This window comes from Anas acuta, chromosome 11 (genome assembly GCF_963932015.1).
Source record: "Anas acuta chromosome 11, bAnaAcu1.1, whole genome shotgun sequence".
NCBI lineage: Eukaryota > Metazoa > Chordata > Aves > Anseriformes > Anatidae > Anas > Anas acuta.
The window spans coordinates 3,708,764-3,730,830 of record NC_088989.1 but is presented as its reverse complement, the minus strand read 5'-3'; the positions used below and the strand labels follow the sequence as shown (position 1 = coordinate 3,730,830).

The following is a 22,067-nucleotide window of genomic DNA, read 5'->3' as shown; positions in this document are numbered from 1 at the left end:
TGATGTGTTACTGATGGGTGAAATACAGGAAAGGTTTGACATTTCTCTAGCACCCTGCATTTTTATTCTCTTATAATTTCACTTCTTTTCCATTCTGTGCCGCTACCGTGTAATTCAACATTTTAAGTGTATTGTTCCTAACAGTGTCTGCTTATATTTTTAAGCTTGTCTGGTTATTTTGACAACAAGAGGCATCATAAATTATGTAAGCAATTTGTCTCCTTACAAGCAGGTCCCAGCCCTGTGCTGCCCAGATAAGAGCAGCGAGACAGAAGCCGCTTTAGTAACTGCACTTCAGCTGCTCTGTAACCAGAGAATAGAGCACACAGCACTTTGGAAATGAATTGAAACTGCATAGAATAGGAGAGGAAAATCGGATCTGAGTCCTGCTGAAGTCTTGGGCTCCTTCAAGAATTGGGGAGGTGAGGTTTGTAGTAATCAGGTCATGAAGTTGTGGTTGTGGCCGTGCCATGGGCTGCATGTAACAGAGCACATGGGTAGCACAACCTGGGTCTAGAAATCAGGGTATCTTCATCTCTAGAAGCTGGGCTTTCATCCCAGATGTGGAGGGCTCTGATACACAGGGCTTAAAGAAAATCAGAAATGTGAGCCAGGGAAGGGAACTGAACCTGCCCAACATCTCGTTTCTTACCCAAACTCCAAAACAAAACAAAACAAAAAAAACACACACAAAAAACAACCACAAATTCTGGTATTTTCTTGAAGGAAAGACAGTGAGGGCCTTTAGGAAGACCCCTGGGCTCTGCACCTTGAGTGGGCTGAAATATTTCTCTGTAATTCTTTTTGTGTGTGTGTGTGTGTGCTGGGAATGTTCCAGCCCTCGTCTCAGCACATGGGCTTTTTTTAGGTTCGACTGCAAGGCTCCTAGGGCACGGGTCAGCCAGTGTGAGGGATCTGCTCCTGACCCTTCAGTCATCTTTTCATGGAAACTGTCATTATGGCCTAATTGATAATCTGGAGGACTGGCAGCAGTTATCTGTGACAGACGGCCTCTGCTGGGCAACCTCTGGCTCTGATGGCTCCAAAATATGACACAAGTCTCATCTTTTCAAGAAAGCCTTTACCAGATGGGTCTAAATTAAAGCATGGCCTTTCCCATTGCTTTATAGATGATAGCTAATTAACCACAGAATGGGTAGCTCTGCTCCTGCTGAGGGCAGGCAGGAGTGGGTGTTTGATATCGAAGCGTTTATGGGTTTGGTTCCAGTACGTCTGTAAGGAGAGATGATGAAGCCATTAGACTAAATGTCGATGTGTGTGTTGAGCTGTCCATTATTCTGAATGTACCAGAGCTGGCCCAAAACAGGGCACTTCTTGGGATGTCTGTCATGAAAAAATATTTATTTTCTCTTGTTTTTACTATAGTTCTGCAATGACCAACCCTATATCAGCTTGTGTTTCTGTAATCAGTCCTATTAGGAGACTACTGCCGAAATTTGTGGTCACAGCTGAGGAGCACAGAAGAGGCTGAAATACAGCTCTCTTCTTGCTTTCCAAGTGCTGCCTGCGTCCATTTGTTTCTGGCAGTCGTTCCCCACTCAGCAGGCAGGTTTGTTGTCTGACATTTGAACCTCCAGCTTGTTTAGCAGGGCTCCTCTCAATCCTGGGTTTGCTTCTCTGAGGAAGCGTTATCCCCAGGCTCCGGCAGGATGCTTTATTCTTTTTTTCTCTTGTGCATGAGAATGGCTCCAAGAGATTGTTCTCCTTCGGGCAGGAAATCCTGAAAACGCTGGAACTTTTCAATTAGATGCATTGCAAACAGTGCTGATTGCCAGCCTTCTCTTTCTTCTCTTATATTAGCTATAAAAAGCATTTTCTCATCCCCTCCCCAATCAAATTGAAAATGGCCTATTTTTATACGCTTCTCATAAGCATGTCTATATGGTAGATGTGAGGAGTTTGAGCTTATCTTCTGTTATGTAAATACTTCTGTGCTTCTAGTATAAAGTTGTTTTTCCCTTTGATCCAGTTTTCTTGGAGCTGGTTTAACCTTCAGGAGCCAAAAGAGATTCGTGGAGATTGCTGATGGCGTTGTTCCTGAGGAAAACTGGAGAAAAGAAAGCAAACTTAACGCTACCCGTGTAACAGCTTGTTTAGAGATGAATGGCGAACTAAAGGATGAGGTTGCCTTGAGGTGTCTTTTTAAGCAAATTTTTGCTTAAAATAGCTTGGGACCAGATGTAAAAATAGCATTTGCTATGTTCATGTAGTGCTGCAAGCTGGAAGCGGAGCTGGAGTCCTGCTTCTGGACCAGTGACCAGGAGTGGTTCCATGGTCTGCTGCCTGGGTAAAGTTGTGTCTGTGGGGTTTATGCAGATAGGTCGTGTCTGGGTGTTTGCATGGATGTTTATCAGGCCAGCTGCTGCTGTCCCCTTGAAGGAAGAGGGCATATTTTCAGAAACAAGAAATGCCAATGTTGACAAAGTCATGGATGTGAAGGCAAGAAGGAACCTCCAAGCATCTGTCCAAAGCCTTCCCATCCCACTGGTGTGGGCGATGCTCCCAGGCTGGCTGCTGATCCTGGGAGCTCGGCAGCAGCCCCCACACGTGCAGGTGCTGTCCTCAGGAGTGACAGGAACCATGGTGGTCTCTTCTTGTCTGAGGGGGTTGCTCATGGGGATCCTGCGAAAAACTTCTGATAAATCTTCTGGAAATGCAAGCACAAGTGAAACTTGGTTGAGATTTGTTCTTGGTCCCTCCTTTGTTTAGAAGGGCAGGTCAGACAAATCTTCTGAAACTGGGGTAAGGGTTTCATTAGTCTGGGATCTGGCCCCCAGCACTGGATACTATGGTTGCTTGAAAATAAGTAATTAAATATTATTTTTATTTTTCATGTTTCCAAGGCAACGCAAAAGCCCAAGACAGTGGTTTTCAGCACATGAACTGAAGCTTCTGGCTGCTGCAGAAGAGTTTTCCTCTATGTCTCTCATGAAACTTCCATAAAGGTATGAAAGCCGTATTTTCTGTCTTTGTAGTCAATTTACATCCTGTATCCAAAAACTAATGACAATCAGATGCAGCTGATGAAATAATCTGTTCTTGCTGCAGAGCTCATTCAATCAGCTGAGAGCTCTGCTGCTCACATAGATAATGAGTGTTGTGACAAGTGTAACTCTGCCTCAGTTTGGTGGCAACGTTAGAAACTGTGACAAAAATTAAATTATTTGTCTGCTTTAACCGTGGCCCTTCTCGGATTGCTAATGAGAGAAATCCTTGTTAAACATATGTTCTTTTTGATAGGCTCCTTTTCAGGTCCTCAGCTGGGAAAATGATGTATTGTTTGTATCATAAAGGGCATGAAAGAGAGGGTTTTCCCTTATTTTCTGTGCCTCGTTTCTTTTTATGTCTCGAGCTGATCTAACAGGTCATTGCTTGTGTGCCAGCATAAAAGGGAAAGATCCCCTAAAACGAAATCTCTGGGGAGAGCAGTGCTGCTGAACACCTTCCCTGCTACATGGCCCCGCAGCATCGCCCAGCTCTCAGTGTTCGTGCTGAATGAGTGGGCACGGGGAGCACACGGAGGTGCTCTGGTCTCGGGGGAGCATTCACTGCGCTTTCCTTGGGGATGGCAAAAATGAATCTGAGCTTCTACCAAGGGCTGCAGAGCAGCTGGCGCAGAGTGCCTAAAAATAAGTCCCTGTGCATGCCTTGAAGTGCCTGTCACACCGTGCAGACCTTGGCCCCGCTCTGCTGTAACTCTGTGAACCCAGCAGGGAGATTGGCAAGGTCCCTGAGGGGGGAGGATGCTGTGGTAAGTGTTTGGGAAGAGTGGGGAGTCGCTCCGCAGCACGGCTGCCTTCACCTTCCTTCAAAGGGAGCGTTAAGACGGAGCCCTGTCTGCGGTTTTGCACTGGTTTGGTTGCTGGTTCTTGGTCAAACCTTTGACTGAGGGACTGCAACCCCCTGCCTGTGCTGCTGGAGGGCTCCAGCCAGCAGTCCACATCCTCGGCTGTCGCTGGAGGCTCTGCTTCCCTCCCCTTGGTCCTGTGAGCAGTGCGGGGCCAGGAGGCAGGCAGCAGTGAGCCGGGCTCTCTCAAAGGGGGCTCCTTCCTGATGAACAGTTCTGGGATGTTCCCCTGTCACAGGAGTTGCTTTGACTTTAAATTGTCATTGGCTGCATTAATGAACATTTTGAGGTTGTATGGGCTCCTAATGGGATGCTTTTGATTCTTCCCTTTTCAGCATTTGCAATGCCTTGACGTTCTGCCATCCGAGGGGGAATTAATCGCCGGGATGGCATGAAGAGCACAGCACAGAAAGCAGGCATGGTCCAGACCTCAAGGGACTAATTATGTTCTTAAAGGGTAAGAAAGTAGTCTTAGGTACATTGGGAAGTGTCTGAGCGATGCTACATAATGCTTCTGTGCCCAGAGTTACTGGTGTTATCTCCAACACTTGTCTGTTAAAAAAGAAAAAGAGAGAGACTTTCAAAGACGCTTCTTGACCTAAAAAAGATCAGCAGGGAGCTCAAGAGAAGATACTTAGTACCAAAATTTAATGCCAAATGAATTTTTGAAGTTTTATTGACCCTTGGAGATAGGAAAAAAACAAAGGAAAGATGCACATGAAGGCCTTATGCATCTCTGAAACACTCTCATGTGCAAACTGAAAAGCCTCAGAACAGAGAGTTCAAAACCTAACGGGGAGCATGGTTGGAGTTCCAGTAAGTGCCATGGCAGACTCTGTGGCATGGCGTTGAATGGGATGGGAGTATGTATCTGGTAGCTAAAGCTGCATGTCCTCTGCCCAGGGAACTGCTGGGGGACTCCTCTCTTTTTGGGAGGGCTGCCAAGGCCCTGTCTGTTTGCATCTCCTTGTCCTGCAGCCAGCGCCCTGACAGCGTGGTATTGACCGGTCCTGCTGATGGTAAAGAGACTTCTCCCACCAAACGCCTCAGCTGGCTTTGGGAAGCACCTCCACGCCGAAGGTGAGACACCAACAGCACTTCTGGGGGAGGTGCAGCGCCCGTGGGTGATGGGGACAGGCTCAGGGCTCAGCTGGGTGCCCGCAGCTTCCCTTTTCTCCCTGCTGAGGCTGCTGAAAAAGGTGTAAGGTTGGAAAAAGGAAAATGCCCATTCCTTCGTTATAGGCTGTACATCCTGCTTCCCAGTGAAACCCAAGCTGTGTGCGTGTCAGGAAGGCAAATATGAAAGGTCTTCACACAAAAGCTCTTTTCTAAGAGGTTAAAACTGATGGCTGGAGATACAGTAAGTGGCGCACTGTCTTTTTTTTCCTCCCCCCATTTTGGAGCGTGTACTATACATGCATCAGATTTAAAGAAAAGTAGTGTCGCTTTTTATCAAACAGGCTTGATAAAAGAACAATAATGTACACTCAGTTATATCTCTGCTAAACATATCCTTTTTTATTGCTTTCCAGTAGTTCAAAGCATTAGCATAAAACAATCAAGGAGGTTGTTTTTCCTAAGAGAGAGAGTGGCTGTTTACAAACTCATTTTATTTTCACAATATTCCATTGTTATTTATTTCAGACAGAAAGCTGTCAGATTAATGCATTCCCTCATGCAGGACAGCTTGCTTTATTGCCTGTTATTAAGATATAACATATATAACCTGACAGGCACTGCCCACGTCTGCAATCCACCGGTGAAAGGCAAATTAAGTAGAAAATGGAGATCTCCGATATTTCTTAGGGCTAAAGTGATATTAGTTTTTAACTCATTTTGTATTCAGAGGGGATTCTGCCTTTTCACAACATATCTGATGGAGTAAACTGTCCAAAGAAAAAGGCTTTTTTAATTCTTAGAGAAATTTGGATTTCAGTCACAGGAGACATCAGTTCCCCTCATATAAGTGTGTGCCAGGGAAAATGGAAAAAGAATTGGATGGCATGAGAAACCGTTTATAAAGCAAGTCTTGGGGGAATAGCAGGGCAGGGCGAGTAACTTTAAACCCATGCCTAAACCAACCCCCCATATCCCTCACGTACCAGACCTCCACATCCCAAACCACAGGGCTCACACCACCTCCACAAAGGGTTTTGAGCTGGGGATGGTTCCAGCCTGCCTCACGTGCACGTATGGGGCTGGTGGCGGCCCTGCAGCGACGCCGAGCGTGCTGTGCTGATGGTGCTGTGGGTGCTCAGCACCCTCTCAGCATCCTCGTGTCCCTGCCTCCAATTGTAGGTGTCGCAGGGACCAGAGGAAGGCCAGGCTCATCCTTCTAGGGGCAGCCTCCTCCTCTCAGCCCCTGCTCCCCCTCTGCCTAACGTTAGCTTTTGGCTTTGCTGTTTGCTAGTTTTGAGAGTTATTAAGCAGCTTGGAGGAATACAGCTACGTTATTTCCCCCTTTTTTTTTTTTTTTCAGGACTGAATTCCTAAATTTGTTTAGTGACAGAAACTGCTCCGGAAAAGCCTGCGAAAGGTAAGCTGGCTTTGGGAATGCACGTTATCCTTTGATGATTCTCCATGTTTTCCTCCAACACTTTCCCAGTAGTAACTTATTTTTTTCCAACTCTCCCTGGGGTATTAAGTTGGTCTTATTATAGCAAATAAACATTAAAACTGAACTGAAATGAGCTTAGGAAGAAACGGAGGTCAGTTTATAGGAAGACTAATCTAAATACGGGGTGAAATAGGGAGCAAGGCACATGTCCACCTACAGTCATCTGAAAAAGAAAACCTGCTTTACTCAAGAAAAAGGGCTCTAGTCTTGCCTCATGCATATACGCTTAGAAACACATCGGGATTATTATTAGCCTTTACTGCAGCATTTGGATCAGCTCCCCATTATGTAGGTTAGGTACAAGCCATGTATTCCATGCTCTGAAAACTTAAAATATGGTTTCTGTTCTACCCATGTTTCCACAGAGCAGGTTTTAGTGCTAGAAAGTCACCAGCTTTATGGGAAATTGCAGTACTTGAGGAATAGGCAATTTGCAGGGGGAAAACAGGCCGTGGAATTTAATGATAAATAGTGATATACAACATAAATTATTAAAAAGAACCAACTCTTCTTTAATATAATTACATTTTATTTCATCTCAGAGGAGAGGAAACAGCCTAATTGGATAGATGGGAGAGCAAGCCAGGGAAGGCAAGGCGGCTTTTTGTCTGCTGTGCTGCAAACCTATGGGCACGGGGAGCTCAGCACCTGGAGCTGGACCTTGCGTCCCTGCCTCTGGGCATGACTCCTCCAGAGAGAAATGTCGGCGCAGGCCTGGGTATAGGTTAGGATTTTAGCTTTATGGCAGCAGAGCTACCACGAGGGAAAACCACTCCTGTCCTGCCAGGAAGGGCCAGTTAGCAGGAATATCAAGAATGTAGGCTGAGGACTTTAGTTGTGGTAAATCCCCATGTGTGCAAATACATAATGCGGACAGGCAGTAATACTTTGAAATAGTCTTGTATCCCTCAATGTAATAAATATTTTATTAGAATAATAGAAAAAATGCATACAGATAACCATAGGATACACACACGACTGGAAGTTTAAGGATAAATTTCAAACTTTTCAATATGAAACAAAGTACTTGGTACATATCTCATGGAGATATATAACTAGAAATTAAATAATACAATGTAATAGCATGAGAATGGCAACACAGGAATGTGAAATAGAATTCTGTGAAACAAGAATAGAAAGATTCACCCTTTGTTGCATGAAACATAACTATATACTTACTAGTAACATCTCTTCTCCATTTCCCCCCTCCCCCCGTTTGCAAGTGTCTGAAAACATCACTGGTTAGCCACATTGAAAAGCAACTAGCCATTTATAACCACATATGTACAGTATATACAGATCTTGCTTACCTCAACAGTTAGCACATAGTTTCATATGGATGTGATACTAATAATGTAATTTGCTATTTGAATGCATATCAAGGTATTTCTACAGTGCTATCATGGTTTCATTAATCCTGGTTCTCTCTCTTTATATTTCTGTGTGTTGTAATAATACTGAGATAGAAATGAACCTCTTTAAAAGGATATGCTTTATGTCATGTGAACACTTGCTCTACCATGGATGTGGGTAGCTCTTTAAAAGGTGTCTAGAAGGCTGACTTGGTCTAAATTCGCAACTGTTAAAGTCCAATGTACCAGGTTTAATGTATCTTTAATATATTGCTATGAAAGAAAGCATAGATTTCTCTGTAATATCAAGCTTGAATTGTCTTTGTGTATTTTTTGTATTATAAATTATACTATTGCCATAAACTTACTAGAATTATATGATAGTAATGGGTGCAGTAGAGTGCCAGACCAGGTGAAATACTTTGAACTGGTTAAAGAGCAGCTGCAAGGAGAGTTATGAATGTAACAGCAAATGCTGAATTAAGGATGAGTTTACATTGCAGTGTGGTAGACAAAAGAGCAAGATAATTTTGGGCTGCATATTGGGAAGCACCACATCACAAGGTAGGGAGGTGGTAATAGTCCCTTTTGGTAAGGCCATGGTGCAACTGCATTTCAGTAATGCTTAGACATGGGCACTTCTGTTAGCAAAACGCAATGACAGGAGTTCAGAGAAGGGCAATTAGAGCAATCCTGAAGGTGGGAGAACTTGGTTATGAAGAAGGAACCTGGTTACAAAATATAAGGTAGAGATGCAAGGAAATTAACTGAGAAGTCTATTGATTAAGAGGAGGATCAGGGGCTTGAAGGGTACATAAACATGCACTGTGATAAAACAGAGAGCCTTCTTTGAAACATGGCTGTGAGATAATTTCTTATGAGTAGTAGTGGAAGCCCTGCCTCTTGGACACCTCAACACGGACTGTGCAAAACTAACATTCATGCTGAGACTTTTCTCTACCTTCTAGCTTTGATTTCTTGCTAGATTTAGAATAACCTGTATAAAGGGCAGCAAGCAAACAGATCCAAGTCGACTGGATTACGACACTGTCTTAAGAACTGCCGGTTGGTTGACGTGTTCCATTCTGACTGAAGGTATGTCTCTGATCTCATCTTTCATTTGTACATAACAATACAGAACGTACTCAAAACAACAATACATTGTCATTGCAAAAATGGAATTTCTCATAGAGCTAAGCTCGTCCTTGTAGGTGATCACAGTGCCATTGCTTTCACCCTCTCTTTTACATTGTATCTGAAGTATGTAATATGTAAACTCCTTTGGTTCAAGTATTAAGGCATTTTAGATTCCTTTTTAAAGGATTTGCTAAACTTTACATGATATTTTTACTTCATCCTACAGTGAAATATAAAGAATTTAAAAACACGTCAGAAGAAAAACATGCATTAACCACTGCATTTTTTTAAAAAAAAGCACTTTTCTGTAATAACTGATTCTTTTTTTTTTTTCTCAGCAAATGAAAATGCATCATCACAACACTGAATTAAGAGTCAAGTAAAATATTGTTGGTAAGAAGCCGGAGAGACTGAATGTATTCAAGACTGGTGGACCAGAACCTCTTGCATCCATACCTGTGACAAATGAAAAAGGTAAGGATTAAATGAAAGCATGAGTATCTGCTGTATAAAATTATTACTCTTATTAGATATTAAACAAAAATTACTGAAAATTTATATTTTTGATAAGCAATGAAAATTAAAAAAAAATATTTTAAGCTATAAAAATGCATTTCAAGATGCTGAGACTATATGAATAGTCTTTACTTTCCAGATAATAATAAAAAAAAAAAGAGAAACATTTTTAAAATAGTGTTTTTAATACCAATTTACATGGTAATTTACCAATTCAATAGAATGAAGTTTGTCATGCATAAGGGCATGAAGATTGTTAATTGCTTTTCTTTTTATTACCTTATTATCATACAACATACAGGCTTTATTTTTTTTCCTCCTATCAATAAGGACTCAATTCCTATAAAGATAGGCTGTGACAACTGCTTAGTGTCAGCTGCAAGTTTAGTAATGCTTCCCTACGCTAAGGCAGAGGCAGTCTCTTTGTACCGTGGCTGGTATAAAGCAGGTTCTGATATTTGAGGACATAAGCATGTGACAAAACAACAGTGATTCAGCTTCAACATACTTGCTAGTCTGGGAATCAGGATCTGATCGCTGCTAGTGCCATCTCCACCATCAGTTGTTGCCCTTACTTCTATAATGTAATCGTCATTAAGCTGGAGCAGAATTTCAGCTGTTGTCTTGTCTGTGTTCAGCACGTTCATATTGGTCTGACTGCTTGTCCTGTACAAAACCTGCAACAAAAACAAACAGCATCTTTTGCAAAGCTGTAGTGGGTTATTTCTTCCAGTAGGATCTGCCATGCAATTTTTATTAATGTTTCTTGAAAACAAGGTTTTAGTTGTTGAAAACAACTTTAAAAAAGGTCTGATTTTTGGCTAATATTACAGAGCAGAATTGCATTCAGTATCTAGAGAAGTCGTGAAAGAAGGTAACATGAAACAAGGGCTTTTATTCCAACTTTAATCTAAAATGGCACAATGTATAATGATAATGAATAATATATTCTGTTGAGTATCTTAATAATGTATTGTTCTATAAATTACTCCACCATTTGGAATCAGTCATTATCTAGATCAACTACTTAAGCCACCACAAAGTATGAGGAAGGAGATAACAAGTCAGAATGTGAAAATTATAGACCATGTTGGAAGATGTTCTGCAAGCACTGATTAATTATTACCATGAAACTTGACTTCATACAATGTGCTACGTCTCAAACAACAGGAGCTACATCTAAGGGTCAAGTCCTCTCTACTCAAGTATGATCGGATGAGGGATTTAAGGGCAACAACAGCCTCTTTGCTGGTCTGTAGGCCTGAGGAGCCAAAAGAGCCCCTACTGCCATTGGTCCGCCTAAGGACAAGGATGCGATGCAGCAGTTATATCCCAAAGAACATACACATCCAGCACATTTCCCTGGCAGAGCTTCACAAACTTGACAATCAGGTAAGCCTGGGAGTTTCTCACTGCAGTGCAAAACTCAAAAAAAGGCAACCCCAATTCTCCCAAAATAATGGCAGTAGTAGTGGACAGCAAAAAAAAAATGCAAAGCCACTGGAATTATATACATGATGACCTGCCACCAAACCTTGTTATTATCTAAATTACAGCAGTCTCTCAGAACCTTCCCAGCTCTGTGCTACATGCTGCCACCCTCGGGACATGCTCCCTAATGTCGTGCTTTGCTGAAAAAAGCTCTGAGGGACACAACCATATGGCTGGCTTGCACGACGCCTGCGCTATGGCTGCTCTTGTGCTTTCAAGGTCATTTGTTGGATGTTCTCTGCTTGACAAACCAGATTTCTGTTAACTGCAGTGTCCTGGCTTTCGGGGATAAAAATGACACCCCTAAATGCTTTACTTGGGTAAAATTAACCAGCATTATCAAAATACAGCTTATTGTTATGTACTTAGCAATGCTTTCAATGGGGAGACCTGGAAGTGCTGTGGGAGACAGAGGATGCAGTTTGAAACTGTACATTGGATGGTTTTAGTTCAGCTACCTTCTGTGCTAGATAAAGCTAAGTAAACTTTAAATACGTATTTCTTGCCAATAGAACTGAGAACATTGAATAGTCAGATCCTCAAATAACTCTTTTATACAGGTATGTATCATGCGGGATACATCTCTACACTGATCATCAAGAATATCCTCAGCAATTCTCGTAAGTATACTTAAGATACGTGTCATATTTAAGTACTTGTACATTTGTGCACTGATCAGCTTTGGAATAAATGTGGTGATGTAGTTTCTGTGAAGACAATGAGCATGTCTCACAGTAGGTAAGAAGAAAAAGGTTTAGTAATATGAGAAGTACATCAGTTTGATATACGGTACTAATAATTCTAGTTGGCCAGCAATGGAAAGCATTAATGGACCATTAATGGTAAAAGGCCTATGGTTTGTGAGACATTGTTAGGATATGATTAAAATCTAGAAAAAGGAGACAGTACTGAAATATGCATCTTTTAAACTTACTGCCTTCCAAACAGACAAGATAAAGAAGTGCGGATTCCTTTCAGATACTCTGGTGGTGGTCTTTTTGCTTACCTTATACCCAGTCACTTCAGACTCGTTCTCCATGGCTCTTACTTCTTCCCAGTTGAGGATTACTCTGGAGTCAGTAACATTCCACACGATATTTCCTGGTGGTTGACTGGGTGCTTTGAATACATAATAAAAGCATGACTTTAATTTAATTGGCATTAGTGATTTATTCTACAGTAGGAAATAATAGCTCAGGTAATTGACTGTCATTACGTGTCGGATGTAAAAGCAACTCAAATACAGCCTCGTCATTTGTACACTTTATGGTTCAGAGACTAAATTGAAAAAACAGAAGGAAAGAGAAATAGAATGGCACATAAATGTTATTTCTGAAGTTGTATTATCTGTTGATGGTCTTTCATTAAATGTTGTCAAACAAAAGCATTTGTCTAAGACATGTGTGATCAATTAGAACATACTCTAATGAGACAGACCAATGATGACAACAGACAATATCTATTGTTAGTATGTTTTAAAGAATAAGCAAATACTTCACAGTAAAATTTTAGGCAAATTTAGTCTTGGTGAATATACTAACCTATATGCTATGCAGATTTCCTTTAACATGTTTGTAATGTACAAATACGTGACAGATTTCTTTTTGTTGTTAACTTGAGACATGATTTTGAAATGCAGTCTGTACCATTTCAGTAATTCCAGTTGGAACAATAGTGGGCCAAGCAACGTTTTGGTTTTGTTGATCATTAACAACCCAGGAGAAGTACGCTTTTGGCTGTATACTTCAATACATCTTGAAACTGTCATGAAAGGTGAAGGTAAGTACAAACCTCTTCAGATGCCTCAAGTTGGCTTCTCAGAAAATGGGTCATGTAGTGAACCACTCAACTATTAAAATCTTTTCTAAACGTGTTAAGGAAAACAATTTACTGTTGCTGTCACCTAGTGGAGGCAACTGCTGCTTAGGTGGACTGCTCTAAGCTTTGATGCTGAAGACATCCAATATTAAAAACTAACAGTGGTTTTATGTAGTCTTGTGCATGTGCTCATGCTTGTGTTTTTAGTTCTTCCCTTTATTTTTAAACTCTTTTGCACAAATAGCTCCATTAGCCATCAGATAAAAACCCACCTGATTATACTGCTCAGCACTACATGGACAAAATGTACGACTAAAAGTTACAAGAATTAAACAGCTGTTCAAAGATCTTTTTTTTTCTTTTCTTTTCTGCATTATTTGCCTCATTCTAAATACTAAATAAGATTCAACCTGATGCACTACTAGTCAATTTGTGTAAACTTAAGAGGAAATTGTTTTACTCCTGAGATTTGAGTATTATAGCATAGATAAATAGTTTACACACTCAGACATTAATGCTGAATTTGAGAAGAAATGAGTCACACTCTTAAATCCAAAACTAAGTATTAATGTCATCTGAAAAAATTAAGAATAATTATATATAAAAACTGTAAGCCTCTATCTGCCACTTGACTTATAGAAGTGATTCAGAGGGCTCCAATCTGCTTCAGCTACACAAATCTCTAATAATCTTTGGTGTTCAGAACAGAACTTAATTTGTAATAGATAATTCCAAATTCCAAACTATTATTGTAACTATTACAATTACATGTCTAGTACTAAGTATGCAAATAGTGACGTGGATTTCTGTAAGACTCCTTGGATGCTTAAAGTTAGTCATCCACACTAATATTTCTCTTAATTACAGCTGATGGACAGAACATTATGTTGCAATGGCAGAAGATCTTGTTGTATTTTAAGACCTATATATTAAATAATATTAAATAATTGTAACATCTTACCTTATAAACTCAGGCAGATCTTCCAGCTAATCTGAGTTGTTTTAGTCATTGGTGATAGACAGTGACACTTATTTCTACATCTAAAATTATTATTATTATGAATGTATTATTTCATAACATCGATGATACAACTACTTTCAGTAGAAAGACATTAGTAACTATACCAGGGAATTTGACCTTTCATACAGATTTAATTGTACATTCTTATGAATCTGGAAGAAATATGTCAAAGTTGATGACTCTGATTTTGAGTTAGTTGTATTACAATGCAAGAGCATACCAAACACATCTCATTTGTAGAAAAATTAGTGCAGCCTTTCACAATCTGTTCTCCAGCTCCATTTCTCCTTTTTAATAGAAAAGTGGCTTCTTGTGTAACTTCTTAAAGGGGAAACAATGGATGTGAATGGTTGTTTTGCATGAATTGTATGAGGATCATTACGCTGCAAAAGTCATGCCGTAGAGAACTTATAAATATGTTATAAAACCCTGGCAAATTCAACAAGTCACTGTTTCTTCTTTCCTTTTTTTTTTTTTTTAAATATTAAATTCTTCCAGCCACTAGAAGAATATAAAGGTTTTATACAAAAAAATGATGTGTCTTATTTCAGCTCTACTGGCATAGCTGAGTTTTACTTACTATTTTGCTAAAGTAGCAGAGTTTAGAAAATAGAAGATATATGCTTGACTTACTTGTGTAACTCTTCTGGTCTGTATGAAAATGTAGGTCATTTTTGTGTACCGTGATTCCCAGTAATGCGTCTATTTTTCATTTGCCTGCAAATGCTAACATCCCATTATGCCTCTCTCCACCATACATTTGAGATACTTACGTGTCTTTTTTGTGGTAGCATTTACTGTGACACTAAAGGGACCCGCTCCAGCACTGTTATAAGCACGGACAGCTGTGTAGTATGCCAAGTTGCTCTTCAAACCTGTTATTCTTATTGATGTCTCATTCCCTGCAGCTTTCACTCTGTTTGAAGATTCTTCTTTTCCACCATTATTCCAGTATCTAACCTAGTAGATACAAAACAAAACTATTTAAAATGTTGAATGGAATGGAGTTTTTATCTACAGCATTGCATTTGACTCCTTTAGGTGCATTTTTTTCTCAGCTGAAAAAGGTAGAAATACTTAAAAGTTTCAAAAATATGTAAACAAAATTCTTCTTATCCATCTGCCTTTCACGCTTGCTGCTCTTTTGACTGTAGAAAAAAAGAAACTGAAATATTAAATGTTGCTTGAATTAAAAAATGACAACCAGAAGAAAATCATTACTTCATCTTGAAATAAACAAATTAAACTCAGAAAACTGTATCTTACAAAATAGTTTCTAAAAAATAAATGCAATTCTGAAAAAATGTCAGTTTGAAAATACTGTTAAACACATGACTCATCACAGAAAGCAAAACAATTTCATTCTGTATTCATTTTCAAAGATGCTTAGAAGAAAATATCCTTTTTCTGGGTGAAGGTGGGGGCAGAAAGGCAGCAAGACAGGTGGTAATCTTCTGTAAATTAAGCATTACTAGAGTTTAATACTCTAAAAAAGTAGCTGTTTGCTCTGATTTTCAATTGCTTTTATGAAAAATAACAAAAACAAAAAAACACTTTTTTTTTTTTTAACAGGGCCTTGATTTCTGAACAGCGATTGGGCTGAACTCAAGACTTAATGTATTTTAAATGAATTTACCTCATAACCCAGTAGCCTTCCACTACTCATCTTCCAGGGAATGGCTGTCCAGGAGACTTCAATGGCTGAGGAGGAGAGGCTAGTCGCTGATACGCCAGCAGGAGCTACAGTAGGCTCTGTAATAGGAAATCAAAACATGAGAGATCAGCAACATTGGTAATGGTGCAAATATGTTTACATTCTAGTTAATCTTAGTTGTATCAATTGTTGCTATGTTCTCTGATGAACCAATGCTTGTTAAATAGCTGGAGAGAACCACATACCTTCTTCAGCTGAAAAAACTGTGGTTACTGAACTAAATGGCCCTTCTCCTTTGTTGTTATAGACCCCAACTTTGACTTCATACGGTGAAAAGGGCAAGATGCTTTCGTTCCTAAAGACATATCTGGGTGTGTCAGGAGAGGTAACTACAGTCTGTATCCATGTTGTGGTGCCAAAGGGACGGAAAGCAACAACATATCCAAATCCTTCTCCATTTTGTAACTCTTCAGGGATGGGCTGTGAGAAAAGGAAACAGTGACAGAAGTCTGGTCTGTGACGTTACATACAGCACTGGAAAAGCTTTGCAGGAGGAAAGTGCCACCATGCTAATGCACAAGGTTGTAAACAGGTTCTGGTACTACATATGGGATCATTCCATCAACAAATCAACTCTGGTACAGTAGAGTGAAACACATTCTTTTGAACCTATTGTAATGCTTGCACTTCAGGAGAAGTTCATACATCTCCGGTATACGCCTCGTTTTCCACTAAGTGCTTAGTTTTAAGGCACCATTCAGTAAACACTTATTTTCAATTTCTAGTCAGAATTCATAGTTCAAAAAAATTAACTGCTTAGTCAATTGTTGGAGAATCCAATACTACCTTTGTACAGTGGCTTATACCTTCCCCCAATGTGATTATGATTAAGTAACCACAGGGAGTCATCAATATTAGTACGTAATAGTATGTTAACATCTTTTAACTCATTAGAAATGGGATATGTAACTTAAAGTAGTAGCTGATTCTTTGCATGGGTTAGCACATGCATTCACAGTTAATGGTAACAAAGCACAGACTGTAAAGTTGCACTGACCAGCACAATGCTTTGGCTCCACCTTTGAGCAACGCCCATTTCCCAGCCCAACAATTGTTTGAGAACAGAAGCAATCACCTTAGACAATAACTGAAGTTCTTACTGATCGCAGTCTAGCACAGTAACAAGCAAAGGAGGGAAGGCAAACGTGCATAGCCCACATAGCAGAATGTTACCAAACACATTGCTAGATGAGAAGCTGCTGCAGCCAGGAAAACTCATCTTTTAAGAACAGTTTGAATGAAAACAACCATTCTGTGAAGAAAATTGCTTGCCAGAAAACTTACATCCCATGTTATGACCAGTTCAGACCTGCTGCCGCCTCCCCCACTGACTTCAGATGGGGGAATTTCAGGAACTGTGAAAAAGAAACGTACAGCTGTCTGTGCAGTATAGATAGACGAGGTGACATCTTATAATGTTAACCTCATTCTTTGAAGCTAACCCAGCAGTTTTCCTATTTCTTTTGCAAATCTAGGCAAGTGCTTTTGAACCAGCATGAGCATGTCCTGGAAAGGGCCAGCCCCTTCGTTCAACTGGCTTTTAACCTCCTTTGGGCGGACAGGTATTTTTCTCAATGTTTTTAGAACCTCACGTATTATATGCCATATCTGCTTTAATGTTTATGAACTTCTGGCATACTTCAGATTTTCAACAGAGTTAACTCACGCAGATATATCAGGCAATGGCCTTATTCCAAATACCACTGGGAGCTTTAATTGATGTGTTCTGAGCTACATGCTTATTACATGGAAGGTATACACTGACCAAACACTGGGAAGGGGAAAAGTAGTCAAAATTCACCTCTTCCTATCCATTAACATTTTCATATTCTGCAGCACTAACTAAACAGACAGCTTTTTGCATACTAAAAACAGTTGAAATGTATTTAAATGTTATGTGTAATGCAACACAAACTGTCCCACAGCTAAATGGAAAAATCATCAACAAACTAGTTATAGACTTTTATATTTGATAGCAATGCCAAGCCTGTTTGCAGTGAGTCAAGGATATGATTTTTGGGGGGAATATATTTACAATTCTTGAATTAAAAACAAATAAAAGAACCCACTAACCTGCCTCTTCGGTTCTTACTTTTTCTGAGGGTAAACTAGGCTCTCCACCTCCTATTTTGTTACTGGCAACTACACGAAATTCATATTCAACCCAAGGATTTAAATCCACCACCGTAGTTGTGAATGTTTTTCCATCAATCACATCTGGAACTATTAAAAAGAGAAAAAGAACCATGATGTCCCCTAGTCGAACATATTCCAATAGAACTTGTAACAAGAATTGTGTTTTACCTGTTGTAACTCGCTGCCAGCCAACCGAAAAAGGTGTTCTTGCTTGTACGGTGTATGTGGTTACTGGGCTGTGATTATCTGTGCCTTCTTGCCAGGAGATCTGAGCTGTGGTATCAGTTATTTCATCCACTTTCACATGTTCAGGGGGCCCAGGTGAGCCTAGGATAAGATTGTAAAAGAGAAAGTATTTTGTAAAACCAGTACCCTGAAAATCCCTAAAATCGCAGTATGGATTCCCGTTGTATTGAATACTGTGCAAGGAAGAAAACAATTTAGCTTGGAATAAGAATATATATATATATATATATATATATATATATACATATATATATATATATATATATATATATATGTTGTTTTTAACATTCACTAAACTTGCATCTGATAAAATAATTCTGAAATAGTAACCCTAAACTACTTTACAGGTGACAGGTTTTTGTTTTAGTTCAAGAACCTGTATTCAGCATGATTTCTGTACCTTTCCATGTTGTCTGTCTTTTACTTTGGTCCTTGATACCCTCTTTTAATCTACTATTACATCTCTGTAGTCTGCCAATTTGTTATCTACGGCTGTTTTAGTGTATGATGTGCTGTAGCAATTTTTCAGCAGACCACCTGAGCAGCACCCTAAGCAGCTATTCAGTCAGGCAAGTGTCCTGCTGCATTCTGGAGAAATCCTCGTTTTGGACAGCCTAGGGGAAAATGCTGGTTTTGTTTCATCTGCACAAGCAAACAGAGCTGAAGTAACTACAAAAGCAATTATAAAATACATGACATATTTTAAAATACACGGAATAAATGATTGCATACTGCCCATTCCTGGATTACAGATTTTCTCTTGCAACAAATGTAGCTGCATTACCAGCAATGAAAGCTACAGAAAGCTTAGCTGAAAGCATTCCTGCTCTGGAAAAACAAACAACCCTGCATTAGATACTTCAAATTTCAGTGTGTCCCTAGGACAAAGCCCTTCCTAGGCTTTGGCAGCAGATGCCCATTTCATGGGAAGGATGCTGGACCATGGAGTCACCAACCCCATTCAGTCATTTAGCAGAGACAGCAACTCACAACCACATCACAGCTGCCAGTGCTGAGTTCCCACTCATCAGTGACTTGAAGGACTGTCAGTGAGAAAATACGACGTCAAAATTTATTATATTCTTCAAATATTAATTTATCTGGGAAAAAAACAAGCTTCATCCCAAACTGAGCTAAAATTCTAACTGCAAGGCAGAATCGCATAATTCAAGTCACAGATGAATTGGTTTTGTAATCTACATCATCAGTGGTTTCTGTAATCTACAATGCACAACAGTAAGAAAATACAATTTACAGTAACCGAAGCCGAAATTTACCTCGTACTATAAGGTCTGCTGCAGATGCTACACTATCCACTTCTGTCTTCACCATACAAACATATTTTCCACTATGTTTCAGCTGGATGTTTCTAATCATTAAATCTCCTGATGCACTCTGTCAAAATACAAAGGTCTTAATATTAAATCACAAGGTCATTCATTTAAGCTCATATTTTGCAAGCGGAGAAGATATCAACCAAAATAGCTGAAGATAAAGTTGCCCTAAAATGATTAGGCAGAAAGTATTTTTGTTTTCATCCTTATTTTTTCAAGAATAATTTATTTTCACGGAGAATGCCATTACGTCAAATAAATCTAACAATATGCAAATCACCTGTGCCATTTTGTCACAAGCATTTCTTTTTGAGCTTGAGTCTAGTTCACTGATGTCAACATCAGTAGTTAAATTGTAGGCTGCGCATTAGTATGTCTCACTCACAAGCTGAAAACAATTCTGCCTGCTTCCCTTCCATGCGTGACAATATAAATACAATGCCAGGTCTTCTACGAAAACAAAGATGTAAGCATTTAGAGGACAATCCAGCACTGATTGCTTACAATACCCTAAAAGTTAAGTTGAAAGCAATCTAAAACCTATCTACTTGATTGGAACTGGATATTCAGGAAATGATCAGCAACAGATACAAGCAAATCATGTTCTACATGTACTACACTTAGCAAACCTTGTTTAAAATCTGGGCAAAGGGGACTGTCAAATAGAATAATTTTACTAAAATTAAAACAAACAAATAAAAACCGTGAAATATTAACACTGCATTTTAATTATTTATGGATATAAATAATTATAAGCATCCCAAAGTATTGTGGAAAATGGAGAAGTGTGCAGCAGCAAAAAATACAACGAAGAAGGCACTCTCACCTCTCATGGCTCTGCAGACCATTAGCAGTATCCACATTCTTGCCTAGCCAGATTAAATCTTTGTCAGTGTGGACAAGTCCAGGTGACAGTAAGGTCACCTTCCTTTCTCCATGCTAGATGGAATACAAATAAGAAGAAGCGCACGCGCAGTACCAACACTTGCTAGAATTGCTTTTGCTTTTCCTGACTGCATAACAATGTCACAGCCAGTGCCGGGCTGTGCAAGCAGGTGATACCAGGAACTACTTGGGAATCTGCTTCCTTTGCCATCCCCTTTGTATAAATTGTTTGTTTAACAAAGAAGACCAGTACGACAGGATTACATCCTATATTTTTCTAACCATCTGCAAGACCACGTGGTGATCCCATAACGTTCCCACTAATAACTACATGTTGGGGACCTCAGGCATGCATGCCAGGGACATCCAAGACATCATTACATAGGAATCTATTCACTGAAAAATTATTTTCCTTTTGCCATGTTATCCAACAAAGCTGAGTTACACGCAGGTATTTTCATTTAACAAATATGCACTGTGACTTACTTAGGCTTATTTACTTACTGTGATGCTCATGCAACTCAACAAGAAATTACTCCATCACCCTTAGTAGGATCTTGACAAAGTCTACAAAATAGTTTTGTAGTAACATAGCTAGTTTTCTACTTACAAGCCTCAATCCCTTCTTTACGCAAATAGTTTTACTTTTGTTTTTTAATCTCTTAAATATTCTGTATTTGATAAGAACTCCTCGTTCTGTCCCTCATGACAAACTCCCAAGAAAAACGTTCCAGATTCAGAGGTCTGAGTTAGTCAGTACTCACTCTCAAATTTTCTTCAGGACTGGCTGAGAATTTTCTGTGAAAAACTGATTTTTGATGCTTTTTTTGTTGTTGTTGTTGTGGGAAGGATGTGGGAACGTAAACTTGGCTTTGATTTGGAATGATGTCTGTGTTTGTTTAAATAAAAAAAAAGCTGGAATTTTTAGTGAGAATACATATTTCATTTTCCAGTCAGCTTATGAATCCTTAACTGAGCCAATAAAATGGTAAGATTGAGGTTCCTGAATGTTTTTAACCTTTCCTGTCTCGTAGCACTATTTGTATACACGACAAGAGTACAGCTGGGGGGAAATATTACTAAATAAATAAAGGCCATGTAGCAATACTGGAAGGTAACGGGCTATGAAATCTGAGCATTCCCATTACAGCATGACAGATGGTCAGTTTGTAATTCTAGAAACATTTCTATCAAAATGTACATGATATACGAACATCTCATGGCTCTTACAAGGAAATCTCATCATCTCCACATGCAGGTGTGCTTTTATCAATTGCAAGCTGTGGAACAGTCCTGTGTGTTTGGTGCCTACTGATTAAATGCTAAATCTTTTGATGTTTTACAGGCAAAAAAAAAGTTAGGTGCTGAAATTTCAGAGTTTCACAGACAGAAGTGTGTAACCCACAGCTATCCCTATAGAACATAAGATCTGGCAAGACATGAAAAAAAAAAACTTTATGAAGGCTTAAAATGACCAGTTTCATGCTGATGCTCAGCTGCCTGTCTTTTTATTACTTGGCCATGGCTTGCACTGAAATAAGGCCCCTTGCTGTAATTGATTATATCTTTCATCTGTCTTAATGCTTAACTTTTCATATTTTGATTAGAAAGCTACATTCTGAAAAACATTACTGTAACCATTCCCCCACCAGCAGCATTGCTTCATCCTACATTAGAAATACTTAATGAGATCTATGGCCTCTCTCTCTCACTGGGGGAGGCTCAGAGAGAATGGTGAGGAATACGCTAGGGACAGAAGTGTAGAAAAAGTAAGGAAAGATGTGATTTTTTGATTAGGTTTTTGGCTGGAGCTCACAAAATCTGAGTTGAGTTCCTTAATCTGTCATTGCTATGTTTCATGTGATCTTTGGAAAATCATGTAGGGACCGACTCAGATACGGAGGTAGGCACTTACAGTACTTCAGGTCTAAA

General features: G+C 39.6%; 1 protein-coding gene and 1 long non-coding RNA gene across 3 annotated transcripts in view; one reads left to right on the top strand and one right to left on the bottom strand.

The window, feature by feature from the left end:
* Positions 1-234: 234 nt before the first annotated feature.
* On the top strand, positions 235-17,612 carry LOC137862386 (uncharacterized). Its single transcript, XR_011100218.1, has 12 exons — positions 235-422; positions 2,865-2,966; positions 4,204-4,325; positions 4,772-4,948; positions 6,348-6,404; positions 8,806-8,932; positions 9,313-9,448; positions 10,661-10,882; positions 11,542-11,601; positions 12,636-12,760; positions 15,393-15,612; positions 15,782-17,612. It is a non-coding gene; the product is annotated as an uncharacterized lncRNA (long non-coding RNA).
* Positions 9,292-22,067, bottom strand: part of LOC137862385 (contactin-3-like) — a 96,800-nt gene continuing 84,024 nt past the window's right edge. For both annotated transcript variants that reach the window (XM_068694384.1, XM_068694385.1), the window contains exons 12-21: positions 19,194-19,311; positions 17,839-17,997; positions 17,608-17,757; positions 16,819-16,889; positions 15,720-15,954; positions 15,457-15,572; positions 14,594-14,780; positions 11,988-12,100; positions 9,999-10,167; positions 9,292-9,430 (exon numbers count right to left, since the gene is read on the bottom strand). In XM_068694384.1, coding sequence (XP_068550485.1) covers positions 9,330-9,430; positions 9,999-10,167; positions 11,988-12,100; positions 14,594-14,780; positions 15,457-15,572; positions 15,720-15,954; positions 16,819-16,889; positions 17,608-17,757; positions 17,839-17,997; positions 19,194-19,311 — 1,419 coding nt within the window. In that variant the 3' untranslated portion in view covers positions 9,292-9,329. The remainder of the gene's footprint in view (positions 9,431-9,998; positions 10,168-11,987; positions 12,101-14,593; positions 14,781-15,456; positions 15,573-15,719; positions 15,955-16,818; positions 16,890-17,607; positions 17,758-17,838; positions 17,998-19,193; positions 19,312-22,067) is intronic.